At 41.6% G+C, this 13,891-nt stretch overlaps 1 protein-coding gene across 2 annotated transcripts in view; it reads right to left on the bottom strand.

The window, feature by feature from the left end:
• Positions 1-1,485: 1,485 nt before the first annotated feature.
• Positions 1,486-13,891, bottom strand: part of CD44 (CD44 molecule (Indian blood group)) — an 86,080-nt gene continuing 73,674 nt past the window's right edge. For both annotated transcript variants that reach the window (XM_058663177.1, XM_012927051.2), the window contains 3 exons: positions 12,486-12,557; positions 10,178-10,256; positions 1,486-4,523 (listed from right to left, as the gene is read on the bottom strand). In XM_058663177.1, coding sequence (XP_058519160.1) covers positions 4,319-4,523; positions 10,178-10,256; positions 12,486-12,557 — 356 coding nt within the window. In that variant the 3' untranslated portion in view covers positions 1,486-4,318. The remainder of the gene's footprint in view (positions 4,524-10,177; positions 10,257-12,485; positions 12,558-13,891) is intronic.

Raw genomic sequence — 13,891 nt, forward strand, 5'->3', positions numbered from 1 at the left:
TTGTTGAATGTGTTTTTAAATTTGTCTTCTTATGTTTAACCTTTTGAAAGTTTCTATTTGAGATGTTCTCTCAATGTTCCTTTTTATCCTAGCATTGTGTTCTTGCCTCATGGATCCTGTTATTTACTTGCCATTTATTCTTGTCTCACTGAGGCAATTAAGGATTTAAACAAAAATTCTACCTGATAAATCGTTTGTAGTAGTAGGTGTGCTCTTCCAATGTCTGATGGTCATGCGTGAGATTGAGATACAAAGGGTTGCTGAGTCGTTTAAGTTTGTCTGGGATCAGAGATAGGATATTGCACGTAGATTTAGGTCGATATAGATCACATTGTTGAGCCAGTTCCCTTGGGCACTACCCCATTACCAACGTGAGGGCTTTCTATAAGAGTTACAGGATTCCTCAGGATTCTCACAGAATTCCTTGTGCCTGAAGGATGTATGACTAACTTCTGGTGTTCTGGGAGCCTGACTGGTGGGGAAGCCAAGGGAGTTTCAACACTTCACATGTGTGGCTCCACCTTTTCTAACTCTAATGTCTGGTGTGTATGTCTTACTTCCCCCCTTAGCCAGAGACTTTCGATTCTGCCCCTCCTAGAAAATAAACTCTAAATGTCAGATATACTGAGAGGAGAAGAGACAGAGAGGAAGATCTTCTGTCCGATGATTCGCTCCCCAAGCAGTCGCAATGGCCAAAGCTGTGCAGATCCAAAGCCAGGAGCCAGAAGCCTCCCACACGGGTGCAGGATCCCAAGGCTTTGGGCCATCCTTGACTGCCTTCCCAGGCCACAAACAGGAAGCTGGATAGGAAGCGGGGCAGCTGGAATTAGAACCGGGACCCATAAGGGATCCCGGCTCGGCTCTTTCAAGATAAGGACTTTAGCTGCTAGACAAAAAGCACGGGGTCCTATAACTGCTCCTTAAAAAGACTTTAAAGTTAGTCCCACCTCCCCCGTCTCTTCCAGAGTATCTAACACTGCCAACTCCTGAGCTAACATTATGGTTGTTCTGCCATGAACAGGAGGCTGCTTCCTAGCTTAGGATTCCAAATTTGTTCAACCAGTTGCAATTAACCGACCCTTTCCAACTTGAAATTTTTGTTGCTACTGTCTCTGCTTCCAGTCTCTTCAATCCACTAGTTTATTCCTTTTGGAAACACTTATTCTTTGTGCTTATATGATAAAATGGAGTAATTATGTTTATTCTATTTTCTTTAAATGGAAGCTCAAAAATAGTTCTTGGCTTTTAAAGAACCAACACTCCACAGTATCTCAATTGGCCTGAAAAAATGTAGAACCTCAACCTACCATGGAAAATGAAATCTTCTGCACAAGAAGACACCATGTAATTTTAACATTAAGAAAAAGATAACCTGTGAGACATCAGACACTTACAGAAACCTTTAGTTATGTGCTTACCCCAAGAGCAGATAATCACAGCGCTGCCTGTCAGCCTCTCTTCTCCCATAAATTAGAGACTCCTGAGTCCATTTTCTTGAGCCTTTTAATGTTAGCTTTTTACTGTTTTCCAATAAGTGCTTTCAACCAAGCAATATACATATCATGCTTCCCTCAGTATTATTGGTCCATCAATAAATATACAAAAGTCAGAGAGGAAGGGTGTGCTCACAGAAATCAGAGTAACAACAGCAATGGTCCTTGCACCTGCATGAACGAGGAGCTCTTCTCTGAAAACAATACAGATGATTTACGAAAGGACATAACGGTAATCCCCAAGATGAATGGACTTCATTAGTCTTATTCCCAAATACATTTCATTCTGCCAGAGAAATAGGATGTCTCCTTCCTCTATTCCTCTAATGCAATGGTATTCCTCTGCTGGATTCAAAATTACTTCTTGGTGTTACAGACCTCTTAAAGATTTTTAAGAGATTCTGTTGGAAAAATGTAGACTTCTAGGCTAGAACCTACAAAACAGAAACTTGAAGATGTGTTTTATTCCATTTGATTTTTTACCTAGAACTAATTTAAATAAAGACCTTAGGAGACATGCAAGATTAAAGTTGCAAGGCAAAATGACATTTTAAGATCTCAAGTTGTTTTGTGAAGTAATTAAAAGTTGGCTCCTAATTTTTATAAACAAAGCTCAAATTGGTGGCTTAGCCGATGTCAACTGGACAGCCATGATGACTTTCCAGAACGCTGTGCTTGGTACCAAGCTATGCTTCCAGGATCATGGTTACCATGTTCAATGGATGAGAACAACTCCTATCCCATGAACTTCAGGCAGTATTTCAGGATATTGCAAAGACTTGGCTAACTCTCCAATGGAAGTTCTATGTTTTCCATTTCTATCTTGAGAATATAGTGGTATATAGCCAAGTTGAAGACACCAACAATAAGAAAAGCAAGACCACATTTAATTCCAAAATAAAGTTAAACATTATTTCCTAACCCAGGCTATTTTGAAAAAATGTCTAGAAAAGGTCTAAACTATCTCTTAGCTGTGGTACCCAAAAGAATTTAGAGGCAGGTAGAAAACGTGGGGTCCTGCATCTGATCCCACATGCCTGACTGCATTTGCATTAAAGAACCTGAGTGAGGCCCACTGGATCCTTGGGAGATCCAGGAGATCTGTTGGAAAACAAGACACACTTTAACCCTGGCATCAGTAACAACAGAGTGACATGATGTTTATTTTTTTTTATTGAACTTTGAAAAACAGAAAGAACAAAAGCAAGACAATTGAATACAAAATTGAGCAATGGTGTTCACCAAAGAGGAAGGATATTTCTCAAGATCAGGGCAGCATTTAGTAGGGTGAAGGGGGAGAAGGGGAGAAGGATAAAGATTAGGGGAAGACAGGGGTGAGGTAAGGAAGAGCAGAGATTGCAAATAAGTGTCCAAAGTTTGCATCTCTGCTTTGAATAAGCTTTTCAAGCCAAGACTTTGTGTAAACCCCTTCTGATTTAGGTGGGAAGTTATTGTCTTTCTCATTTTTTGATCTGAGAAACATTATACACTAACTCTGTTTAGGCAACAAATGGATTTTTAAAGGATGAACTTAAGGATTCTCATTTTATAGGAATTGCTACTTTGAAGAGATTTTTCTACGCTGTGTAGACTTTGGAAGTTCCAGGAGAAATAAGACATCCTGACCAACAAATAAATGCTGCAAAGGACTTACCAAGGGAAGCCCGAAGAGACAGCCATCATTTTCATATTTGGCCATACACCAGCTTCTCTGGTGATGATATTGTAATTACAGAAATCCCTGCAACCTTTTGAGAAATACCCTTGTCTGCTCCACATGATATGGTAGGTCATGGAAACCTAATGGGACTGTCCAATGCTACTTACAGGGAGAGAACAGGTAGCCATTAAAGACAAAAGGCTGAAGCTCTTCTGCTCATGTTCCTGACTCCAGGACAGGACAGAAAGCTGCTAAACAGCCTCACAAATGAAACAGTGCTGCCTTCCTTGATCCTGCATGAGAGCTGGCTGAGTGAGCCTGTGTGAGGGCAGATGGGCTCTAAGGTGACTTCAACAAAGGCCACTCTTAGGTCATCATGATGAGCTAGAGTCCCAGACTGTCCTGGGTTAGACTCTGAAGGACCACAGCACAGAAGATTAAGATGGAAGAAGAATAGATATTTATTACAAATCAGTTTAAATCCTTTTATAACTCTTACAAAGTAAGTTAAAAAAAATCATATTAATTGGAGGACCTCCAGGGTTTGATATTTTGAAAACACAGATAAATAGCTTACTATAGATAAATAGCTTCACCCTTTTGGTGTCTCCCAGAAGCAAATGAATAATTTCCAGAAGGTGTCTGTGAAAGGGGTGTGTAACCAGAACACCCTTGACCCCTACTCCACTGGAAAACAATGCCCAGGGACTGGGTTGCTGGAGAGGCAATATGGACCCATTCAAATTTCCCCTCCAGGGCCCATCCCTCTTACCACTGGGGAATGTCCTTAGCTGGTGGCTATCACTTGGGAGGTGATGTGAATGGGAAGGTTGGGAACTGGTAAGACAGAGTGTGGCATTTGTTAGAAGCCATCCATAGCACACTTCGGAAGATGAAAGCCCTCTAGCGAGGAACTGGAACAATCAAATTCTTATGGATTATTGGTTGAGTCTTCATGTCAGAAAGCAATGCTATTTTTATGAATTGGACCTGACTTAAAAACAATAAACCAAAACACACACAAAAAAGGAACAGAAATTGTTTTTTTGCTAAAAAATATCCCCAATAAAACAATCAGTAGCACATTGCATCTGTTCAGTGTCCCAGCTCCCTGTTTTTGTTAGATCTCCAACTGCTGCCTCTTTCCAAGGTCGTGGGATAGGTGTTACATCTCCATTTTCATGTTCACATTCTGCAGGTTCCGTGTCTCATCTGTTGTCATGAACTGGTCGGGGGTCTCTGCCGACTCTTTGTTTACCAAATGCACCATTTCCTGAGACTTGCTGGCTTCTCCATTGAGTCCACTGGGTTTTCTGTCCTCCACAGTTCCATTGCCATTGTTGATCACCAGCTTTTTCTTCTGCCCACACCTAAGGCGTTTAAAAATCATGTGAGAAAGGGTACAACAACTCAGTCATCCCCAGCAACAACAACACCATTGTGGACCAATTCAGTGATCATCACTGCAATTTACCTGACTTTCTACATGGCAAGCACTGGGCTGAGGGACTTTCTCTATTTACTCCTGAGATCCTAGCAGCAAAGCCATCATCTGAAACTTTGCTGAAAATGAAATTTCTGGCCCCCAACCCAGGGAGGTGCCCAAGATCAGAGAAAACTGATACTATCACTACTCCATAACAAAAGTGAAGGGACGTCGGGGGTCCAAGAAATCAGTTACTGGCCCCCCAGTTACTCAGAGAATAATAAAACTATCAGGATTCAGAATAGGTATTTGGGGTAGCAGATAAAACTCCTGTTAGAATGCCAGTGCTCCATCTCATAAGGCCTGGGTTTGATTCCTAACTCCCGGGCCCGCGTCTACCTTCCAGTTCGTGCAGCAGCAAGCCATTATTCAATCCATTATGTTCCTTTGATACGAACGGAAAACCTGGACTGAGACCCCAGTTCCCAGCTTCAGTGCCCTCACTAGTTGCACTCATTTGGAAAGAAACCCACAAGAAGGGGTATCTCCCTGGCTCGCTCTCTCTCTGCACCCCCCTCCTACTTCTTTTCTCCTTCCCTATCTGCTTCTCAACATTTTCTAAAAGTCTGGACTCAAATCTTGGTCTACCTGACTCTCAAGTTCTAATTCTTCCTCCACCATGCTGCCTCAGAGAAACGCCTTCCTCTTTGAAGCACTTCATAGTTCCTGCAGACAGATAAACTATCAATGTCGTGATTGTGTGTCATTCTGATCTGTGTAATGAAAAATGTCCCATCACTTCCTCTAGCACTAACACCTTTTTTTTTTCTTTTTTGCTTTTGTGGCGTTATTTTTGCCTGTACTTAAAAAATGGGACATTTTACTAGAAGCATATGATCATATCTTTTCCTAACATTAACTTTCATAGAACTTTGGCCATAGGAGATGTAAGAATTTAAGACAAATTATTCAGTTATTTTAGGATTTTTAGTAGATGATTTCAGATATAAATGCAGAACATGGCCATGATCTTGTCGTGGGGTAGGCAGCTAGTTCAGGGTCAGGTGCTTGGAAGCTCTGCCTCCCTATCTCACATAATCCTTTTTGCCCACCTGTGACTCTCACGTATCATCACTGGGAACCGTAGAGCAGGCAGTATTGCATTATTCATAATCACTCCCCTCACAAACCGTAAAGGCCCATGATAGGGAGGGGCTTGCTCTCTTGGTCATGTGGTTCCATTGCTCTTGCGCTCTAACTCTTGGCCTCCCCTGTACCTGCTTGCTCTCTGGCTTCCTGCAGCTAGACTCTGAGGACAGGGAGTTTCTAAACATGGCACCTGAATGTCTGTATTCCTCACCCTCTATTCACTGCTAAGGCAGGTCAGTGAAGATGTTAATGCTAAGGTGCTTTGTATTTCTAATTTGTGTACATTCTAGAGTTCCAGGAGAAGTGAGGCCTAGCAGTCATGGGTGTGGACAGAGAAGCCAGGAAAAGATGAATGGTTACAGCTTTGTAAGTGTGTCTAGGTTGTTTGTTGTGTGTCTCTTAAGATAACTTCTATTGCTGGGAAAGCTGGGACATAGGTCTTCAGTTTAATGAACAGATTTCATGGTAATGACCATTTGTTTCTCTCAGGGTTTTGATTCAGACTGGATTGCCACATGGTCTTGCTATTTGTTAATTTCTAGTGGACACTGTTATCACCAAACTTTGTTAATAAAGACTCCTTAATACATCCTAGACCTGTCTGGTATGATCTCTGTTGCACCCAGCAACAGTCTTGCCCGTGGGGGTCCTATCATAGCATTGACTCACGCTCCCCAGTTAGCGCAATACTTCCTCTTTCCTGAAACACTATCTTAGTTGCACATGTAGAAGCCAGATTGTGCTAAACGGAAGCAAAGTTGCACAGCCTTACACACGCAAGCAAGGTGACGAAAGAGGGGAAAAGAGCCAGTAAATGCCTACCTCCTGAATTCCAGACACATTAGAAGTAGTTTTCCATAATCCATACAATAATCCCATTATACGGCAGTGGAAACTGATAACTTATTGACTTAACATCCCATAAGGAATAAGACTGACAGGGTCAATATGCAAAAGCCTCGTGACCAAAAGCCCTGCCCCTTCTGGCTCTATCAGAGCTGCCAGCCATCTGGAGCCTGGGATACAGTATGAAGTCAGAACTGTTCACTTGGCCACTGGATATTGGGAGTTGTAGGCACAAAGCCTCTGTTATTCATGATTGTGGGCCATTGCCTGTTGGACTGCCAAGGCCATAAACATTAATTTCTTGTCCTTCAGGAAGTAGATCCTTTTCCTCTAGCATGAGGCTTGATGAGGCAGAGAGCGGAGGACACTTGAACTGTGAGTTAGAGTCATGGAGGCTGGGATTGTGGATGCCCTCCCCAGAGATGGCAGGGCATGTGGCCAGGAAGGCCTTGGAAAGGTTGGCTGTGAGACTTATCTACTGCGTGACCTCTCTGTTTCTCTGTTATTTGCCTTGCAAGTAAATAGAATAAATCTTAAGAAAAAACAGACTTAGGCAGTAACTTCACAATTGATCCCATGTCTCTTTTACCTGGCCACCCCTAAAGGTATTTAAGGATTTCATTGCATTGTTTTAAAATTCAGTATCCTAAGTAATGGACACCAGTCATACAAGGCTGGTCAAAGTTGAAAGGATAAATATTCAATGAAACTAAATGTTCACTTTTGCAGTCGAACTAGCCACAGTTCAGGCGTTCAGAGCTGCAGGGGCTAGTCCTGTATTTAACAGTGAAAATGCAAAACTTCTTCAGCACTCCAAAAAAGTTCTATCATTGTTAATCTAGAAGAATGTCAAATGAACACAGATTACAGCAAGTTAGACTAGACCATAAGAGAAGGCAGACATTTCTAGACATCATGGAGATTTAAAAACAATCACTGCCTGCCCTCTAGGTTTCCAGAGAAGGCAATTATTCCCATGAAGAAATGAATCAATGGCTGATGCAGCCTCTTCTGCACCACCAGCTCAGGAGCATTCTTAAATCCTTCCTGTTATCTGAAGCTTTCTACTGTAAGGGCTTTCTGTTCCTCAGGCTAATCAGAGAGATCTTTTAAGGGAAAGGTACCTCTCCAGCCAAGTAACAATGTGCTCCAAAGTGACATCAGTAAGGGATGGTTTCCATGGAAAAGTTGTAAATCAAGGAATCTGGTTACAGGAAAGTTGGCAAAGAAAGCTGTTGTGAGCTATGGCCAGGGTGGCGACAGCTAAAGGAATAAGAGAACTCCCACACATCATCTTGAAGATGATGCAATCCCGGGGGAACTTTATCACCCTCTGTCTTCGCACGTCAACTTTAGAGAACAACAATATTTCAACTTTGGTCTTTCTACCATAATTTGTGTAACAATGCTGGCCACAAGATGCTCTCAATACACAGCAGCTGACTCAAAATCAACAGGCCAATAAAGCCTCAAGATTCTCGTATGGAAGAAAGGGCATTTTTAAAATCTATTCTTCCTCATGCTCAAGTCAACTTCCATAGATGAAAACAGGATTCTGCATCTCTGTTGAATGTAATGCTCAGAGCAGAGTCGTCGTTTATGACGATTAAAAGGGGACTGATAGTCTTAAAGACACAGTGACATCAAGCATCCTGTGCAGTCGCTAAACGCCTTTTAGCAGTGTGGCAAATCTGTTTCCAATTACCAAATCAGGACACAGTAATTTATGGTATTCAAGTAACTACTTTCTGAGTGAGATACTCACTATGCTGGGTCCTGCCTGCCCTTGTTTGCCTGTTGCTTGGGTGACTACAGGTCTTGAGGAGAGGGGGAGGGGAGCTCTGAGGCCCCTGTGTGCTACAGACAAGACAGGAGAGGGTGAGAGCTAACCAGCCACAATGGACAGGGGACAGCTGAGAGGCTTCTCCAAAGGCTCCCCAACTTCCTTAGTGCTGGGTGCCAACATTTCCATGGTGACATGCACAAAACTTAAAGACTATATATATGCAAAAACAGTACATTCTAGGGCCCGGAACAAAACAGCTATTCTCAAGCCATAGGAAATTCATATTTAATTGAGCAAAAACAAACCATGGGAACACCAGGAAACTGAGGGGAAGCATAAAGACTCCTTGTGAGGGCTTCCCCAAGCCACGATATTTAAATGCAACTGAAAACAATCAATTTCCCTTTGCACTTAGAGATCTTTTAGCATCCCCACAATGCCTGTTTTTTTCCCTTACATTATTAATTATTATGACTAATTTCCTAAGCTGTGCCCTCAAAGGTATAAATACTAACATGACTCTTTGATTTTAATGAAGTACATTTATTAATTTATACTACTATAAATCAGCTTTGCTATATTAATTTAGATAATTGAGGAGTGGTACAGGATGTGGAGAGCATTGGCATTAATTGTTACTTTAGAAAAGCCAACGAGAAAGGTTCTGAAATTATCTCCAGCTCTTCTTCCAAACTAAAGGGTACCTTCTAGTCTGTGACATGATTGAGAGGCACAACCAACGTGGCCCTGCTTGGAAACAGGATTCTTTATCTTAGAAAAGACATTCTCGAGGCATATTCACAAAACATTTAATGCTTTTGTGTGCATGCTGTAAGAGTAACATATCTCAAAAATATCTAAGATCGGAAACTTAAACTTGTTCTTGTGGATGTCGCTCCCTTAACTCATTTCCTTTTGTGCTACAATTGCTATTTTCCCTCACTTCACTTAGCGTGTTGTGGTTCATGGAGCCTGGTCCTGGCTCCAACTAGCCCATGTGTTGTGTAAATAGTCCAGAAAATGATAGGTCGTGACTGAGGGAGGGGGACAGGAGAGCCCCGAAGGGGCTCAAACAGCCCACCGACTGGCTTCACTCAGATTTTCCTAAGGCACATTCTCCATTGTTGCATAGATAGCCCCCATAGTGAAGGGACTCTTCCTGGAATACAACCTGAATCTTCCAGATAATAGAAAAGAAAGTCATGACAGAAAAAAACAACACCAAAACACAAAATCAATGCTTGTTACGAATGAGGATTCTTAAAATTTTCATGGACCTCAGATAGACTAAAAGATGAAAACCTCTTGAATCTTTACACAACCCTCAGGGGTTACATTGGCAGGAAGCTGGAGTTGGAACTTCAGTCCAAGCAACCAAATATGGGATGTCTTGATCTTGAAGCCAAATGCCTGCTCTTAATTCTACTTCCTTCATGAGCTTTCTGACAGCCCCTTGTAGGTTCATAATCTGTCCTGGGGGAGATGGTTTATTTAAGACCTTAGTGAAACCCTGAAACAATTAAAAACTATAAAAGACTCAGTTATTATTTAAAGTGATGTTCCAAATATCCAAAGGTGTTGTCTTTTTGCAATGAATGGGACAAAGAAGTTCTTCTTACACTATGTTGTGCCTCTGATTCCTGGGAGCAATTAGCACATCCAGGCTCTGATACTGGAGGCCTGAGGTTGGGCCTGGGATTGTGACTTCCCAACAAGCTGCCAGTGTGCTGAGGCTGCTCTTCTGAACAGCAAGGAGACAAAGCCTCTTCTCAACGATGCCCTCCCAAAGTGAATAATCCCAGCCAGCACTCCCTTACCTTCTCCGGCTATTGACTGCGATGCAAACAGCAAGAATCAAGGCCAGGGCCAAGAGGGATGCCAGGATGATCAGCCATTCTGGTGTGAATGAATCACAAGACAATGTGTGAACTTCAGGAAAAGACTTTGTGAAATGAAAAACCTTACTGCAGAAATTGCCCTGACCCAAAGACCATAAGCAGCATGGCAAGGGGGTCTGACTGGAAAGACCAGCCAACATGCAGGTGAGAGCAGTTTCACTGTAGGCGTTTGTCCAGTAGACCTCTTGTATTTAACCTTTTATCATCAGGCAGGATTTTCAAGTCCCTCTTGCAGAAACTTGTTTTCATTAAGGTATAGAGTTACTTGTTAAAACTTGCAAGTGCCTTTGGTAAGATATTACTAAATAGATTAAAGAAAATATGGGCTTCTTTCGCAAGGAACATTCTTTTTCTATATGCAAGAGCATTTGTCTTACATTTAAGGAAGAACAATAATAGAGGCCACAGTTTTAGGGAGGACAAAGAATACTGGAATAGAAGCAGAAGCAGGGTAAATATGGGCACATTTTTGAAAGAGTCATTCCGGAACACTTGACAGTGGTTTTCAAAATATTAATGCTTCTGATTCTGCAATTACCTTTTCAGTAATTCATAGGACTTCAGAATTATTTGTAAAGATGTTGATTACTGTGTTGTTTATAATAGCAAAATTTGGAAACAACCTACTATCCAACAGGAAGGAATTAGCTAAATAAATAAGGTTGTACCCACTTTATAATGTACAATGATACAGGGGAGCAATTTTTAATATCATGCCAAGCTATGGGTAGCCAGCAGAGAATGTTGACTACATAGCATCTATAAGATAATTACATTTTCCTATATAAATCACATTAATAACTTTAATAATTGATAGCAAAAACATTAAAATAGTGACCATTTTTTCAGATAATGAAATAGACAAGTGATCTACACTTTCACTCTTCAGGTGTAATTTCTAAAGCATCTTCAGTAATTATGTACCATTTGTGGACTAATAACATATTATACATTTGTTTTAAAGCTCAGACTACAATAGGGTTAAAATACGACTTGATGAGCTGAATTAATTTAGTTGCAAAGAGGGTTGTATATGTGCAATAACCCAGAGCTTGGGTATAGAGAAAAATGAACAGTCATTCACTGCCCATTCCTGTTTGGAGGTGTTGAGTTTCCTGTCTCTTGCTTGACACTCTCTTTGCTCACTTCTCTCTGACTTAGACGAGTCATGAGAGTGTCAGGGATGTGAAGGCTGACAAGGGAATACCATTTCTGTTCTGTTCTCTTCATCCAATCCCAGCCCTGTGAGACGCCACACATTCTCTCTTACTAGAGCTAGGAAAAATCGTGGTGCCTGACAGCTCAACTTCACCCTCTTTCCTATCCCTGCACTCCTCGGCATCCCATGTCCCCCTCTCCATGTGCTCTGCCCTCAGTGGTGCTCAGGCAAGCTGCAGCAAAGCCACACGACACACATCACATTCTTCTCTTTCCCAAACCAGTTTAGAGACCTCTGAAGAGGGGGAAATTAAAAGGGCAATTTACAACCCAAGTAAGGATCTTTCCTTTTTGCAATCCTCCTCCCAAACGCTCCACTTTGACTCCAAGCCAAAGGCTTTGCACCGAATTACTTAAATCTTAATGCTAGAGGGAGCCAGGAGTCCTGCCCGCTCCCATCACTTGTGACACTTCCTGAAACATTCTTTAGTCTGGAACAGTAGAGCATCCCTGGAAAAAAATGTCATTTTGGGACCGGAACAATGTTTTTATTCTGCTCAGTACAAGGACCCTTCCATTTTCTCCCTTGCTGCAATAGGAGAAGAAAATTATATACTTCACCCCAAACCCCAAAATACAGGGGGAAATGCACTGGGGAGAAAGAAGCAGGCCAGGAACTGCAACTTCCGTTCACTCACTCATTTCCTGTTCATATCACTCATTTAGGAAGGAAGCTTTACTTATTTGTTTCCCACAAGCTCTGGTTCATTGAATGCACATGCAACCTACTATACAACTAAATTAATTCAAATCATGGCATTTCATTGGGACAGTCAGGGGCAGGTCTGAATGTGAGATTAGGCCATCCACAATACCCAGGGCATTCAGGGAGAAAAGAACATTCAGTCCTTTCCTATCAAGTGGCTATAATACTCTCATTCATCCATACCAAGAATTCCTGGGATAGTCCTTTATGACAATGTGCTTTTACCTGAATCTCTCCCTTTCTGGAGACATTCTGAGAAAGAAGTCTTAATTGTCCTTTTGTGCTTCTAAGTTTGAAACTCACCTGGAATTTGGGGTTTCCTTATGGGACCAGAAGTTGTGTTGATGCCACCATCCTGACTTCCACTTGAGTGACCTAAGTGGAGAAAGACAACATCTGTCAGTCACTGCAGCACAGAGACCAACCTCCAAGTCCCGAATCACTGAGCAACTGCATATTTAAGACGCAGAGGTTTATAAAGCATGACACGAAAGATTATCCCTCCTAAGTAGGTTCACTTAGGGCTCATATTTGGAAATGTTATTTCTTATCAAAGAATCTGAGAATTCTCAGCAGCAGTGTAGTATAATGATGAAAACCTTGAACTCTTGGACTAGATAGCCCTAGATTTAAGTGCCAACTTTGCCTTTCACTGTCTGAGTGCTAGATCAGGCTAGTCTGCCACAGTCTCAGTTTTCTCATTTATCAAATGAAGATAATAGTATCATACACTTTCTAACTTTACAGAGTTTAAAAGAAAGACACAATAGTGTTGGTAATAAACTAGTTGTTTAGGTCCCTGGACCAATAACCTAGCCATCACTTAGGAGCTTGCCAGGAATACAAAAAATCTAGCCTTACTTCAAACCTATTAAATTAGATCTTCACAAAATTTCCTAGAAGATTCACATGTTTCAGAAAGTCCAAAGTGATTCTAAAAATTGCATACATTATCTTCACAGAAACCAATACAAAAACCCTCAAAAACAGGCTAGGAAGTCATGGCCCATCTATGAAAAATCATTATTAGCAGAAACCTGAACATTTCCTGCTTCTAAATAACAAGATCAGGAGATGAGCCAAACCCTCCAGGAAAGAAGCACTGTAACCCAGAGAATCTACCTGTCACGGCCACAGGTGCCTTATCAGCATTAGGATCGCACTGTAAAAGAAGCTTTAAAGATGTTTGGTGAATTAAAGCCTCATTTTTTCATACTTCCTCTAGTACTGCAAAACAACAGTTGAGAATGTCCCACTAAAATGAACTTTATTTCCTATGGAATTAGAATCTGCTGGTGCAGATTCAATCAAGGGAAGGAAAACTAAGCAAAAACCAGGGAAGTCATCTTGGCCAGTGAAGGAATGAACGTGGCAGGACCTCACATAAAAGCTTTCCAGAGAGCCATTCTTTACATTGTGCAAAGCAGGCACCAAAATCTTAGTTACAATAGTTATTTTGGCTAGGATGGCTCTTGTTCACACAACTTAATGCTTTTGCTAAAACTCAAAATGGAGCAAAGCACATTTTAGCAGGTGTCTGACTGTTTCCACACTCCCTATCCCATTTTAACAGTGATCTTTTACTCCAAAAGTCTACAGTGGAGTCCAGGGCACTTTCTCTCCCTCCCCTCCAGTGTCCTTGGTTGTTGGCAGGTGCACAAGTCATGGGATACTGGCCATCTAAATTGCAGATCTTTGGCCTTGAAAAA

This window comes from Ochotona princeps, chromosome 4 (genome assembly GCF_030435755.1).
Source record: "Ochotona princeps isolate mOchPri1 chromosome 4, mOchPri1.hap1, whole genome shotgun sequence".
NCBI lineage: Eukaryota > Metazoa > Chordata > Mammalia > Lagomorpha > Ochotonidae > Ochotona > Ochotona princeps.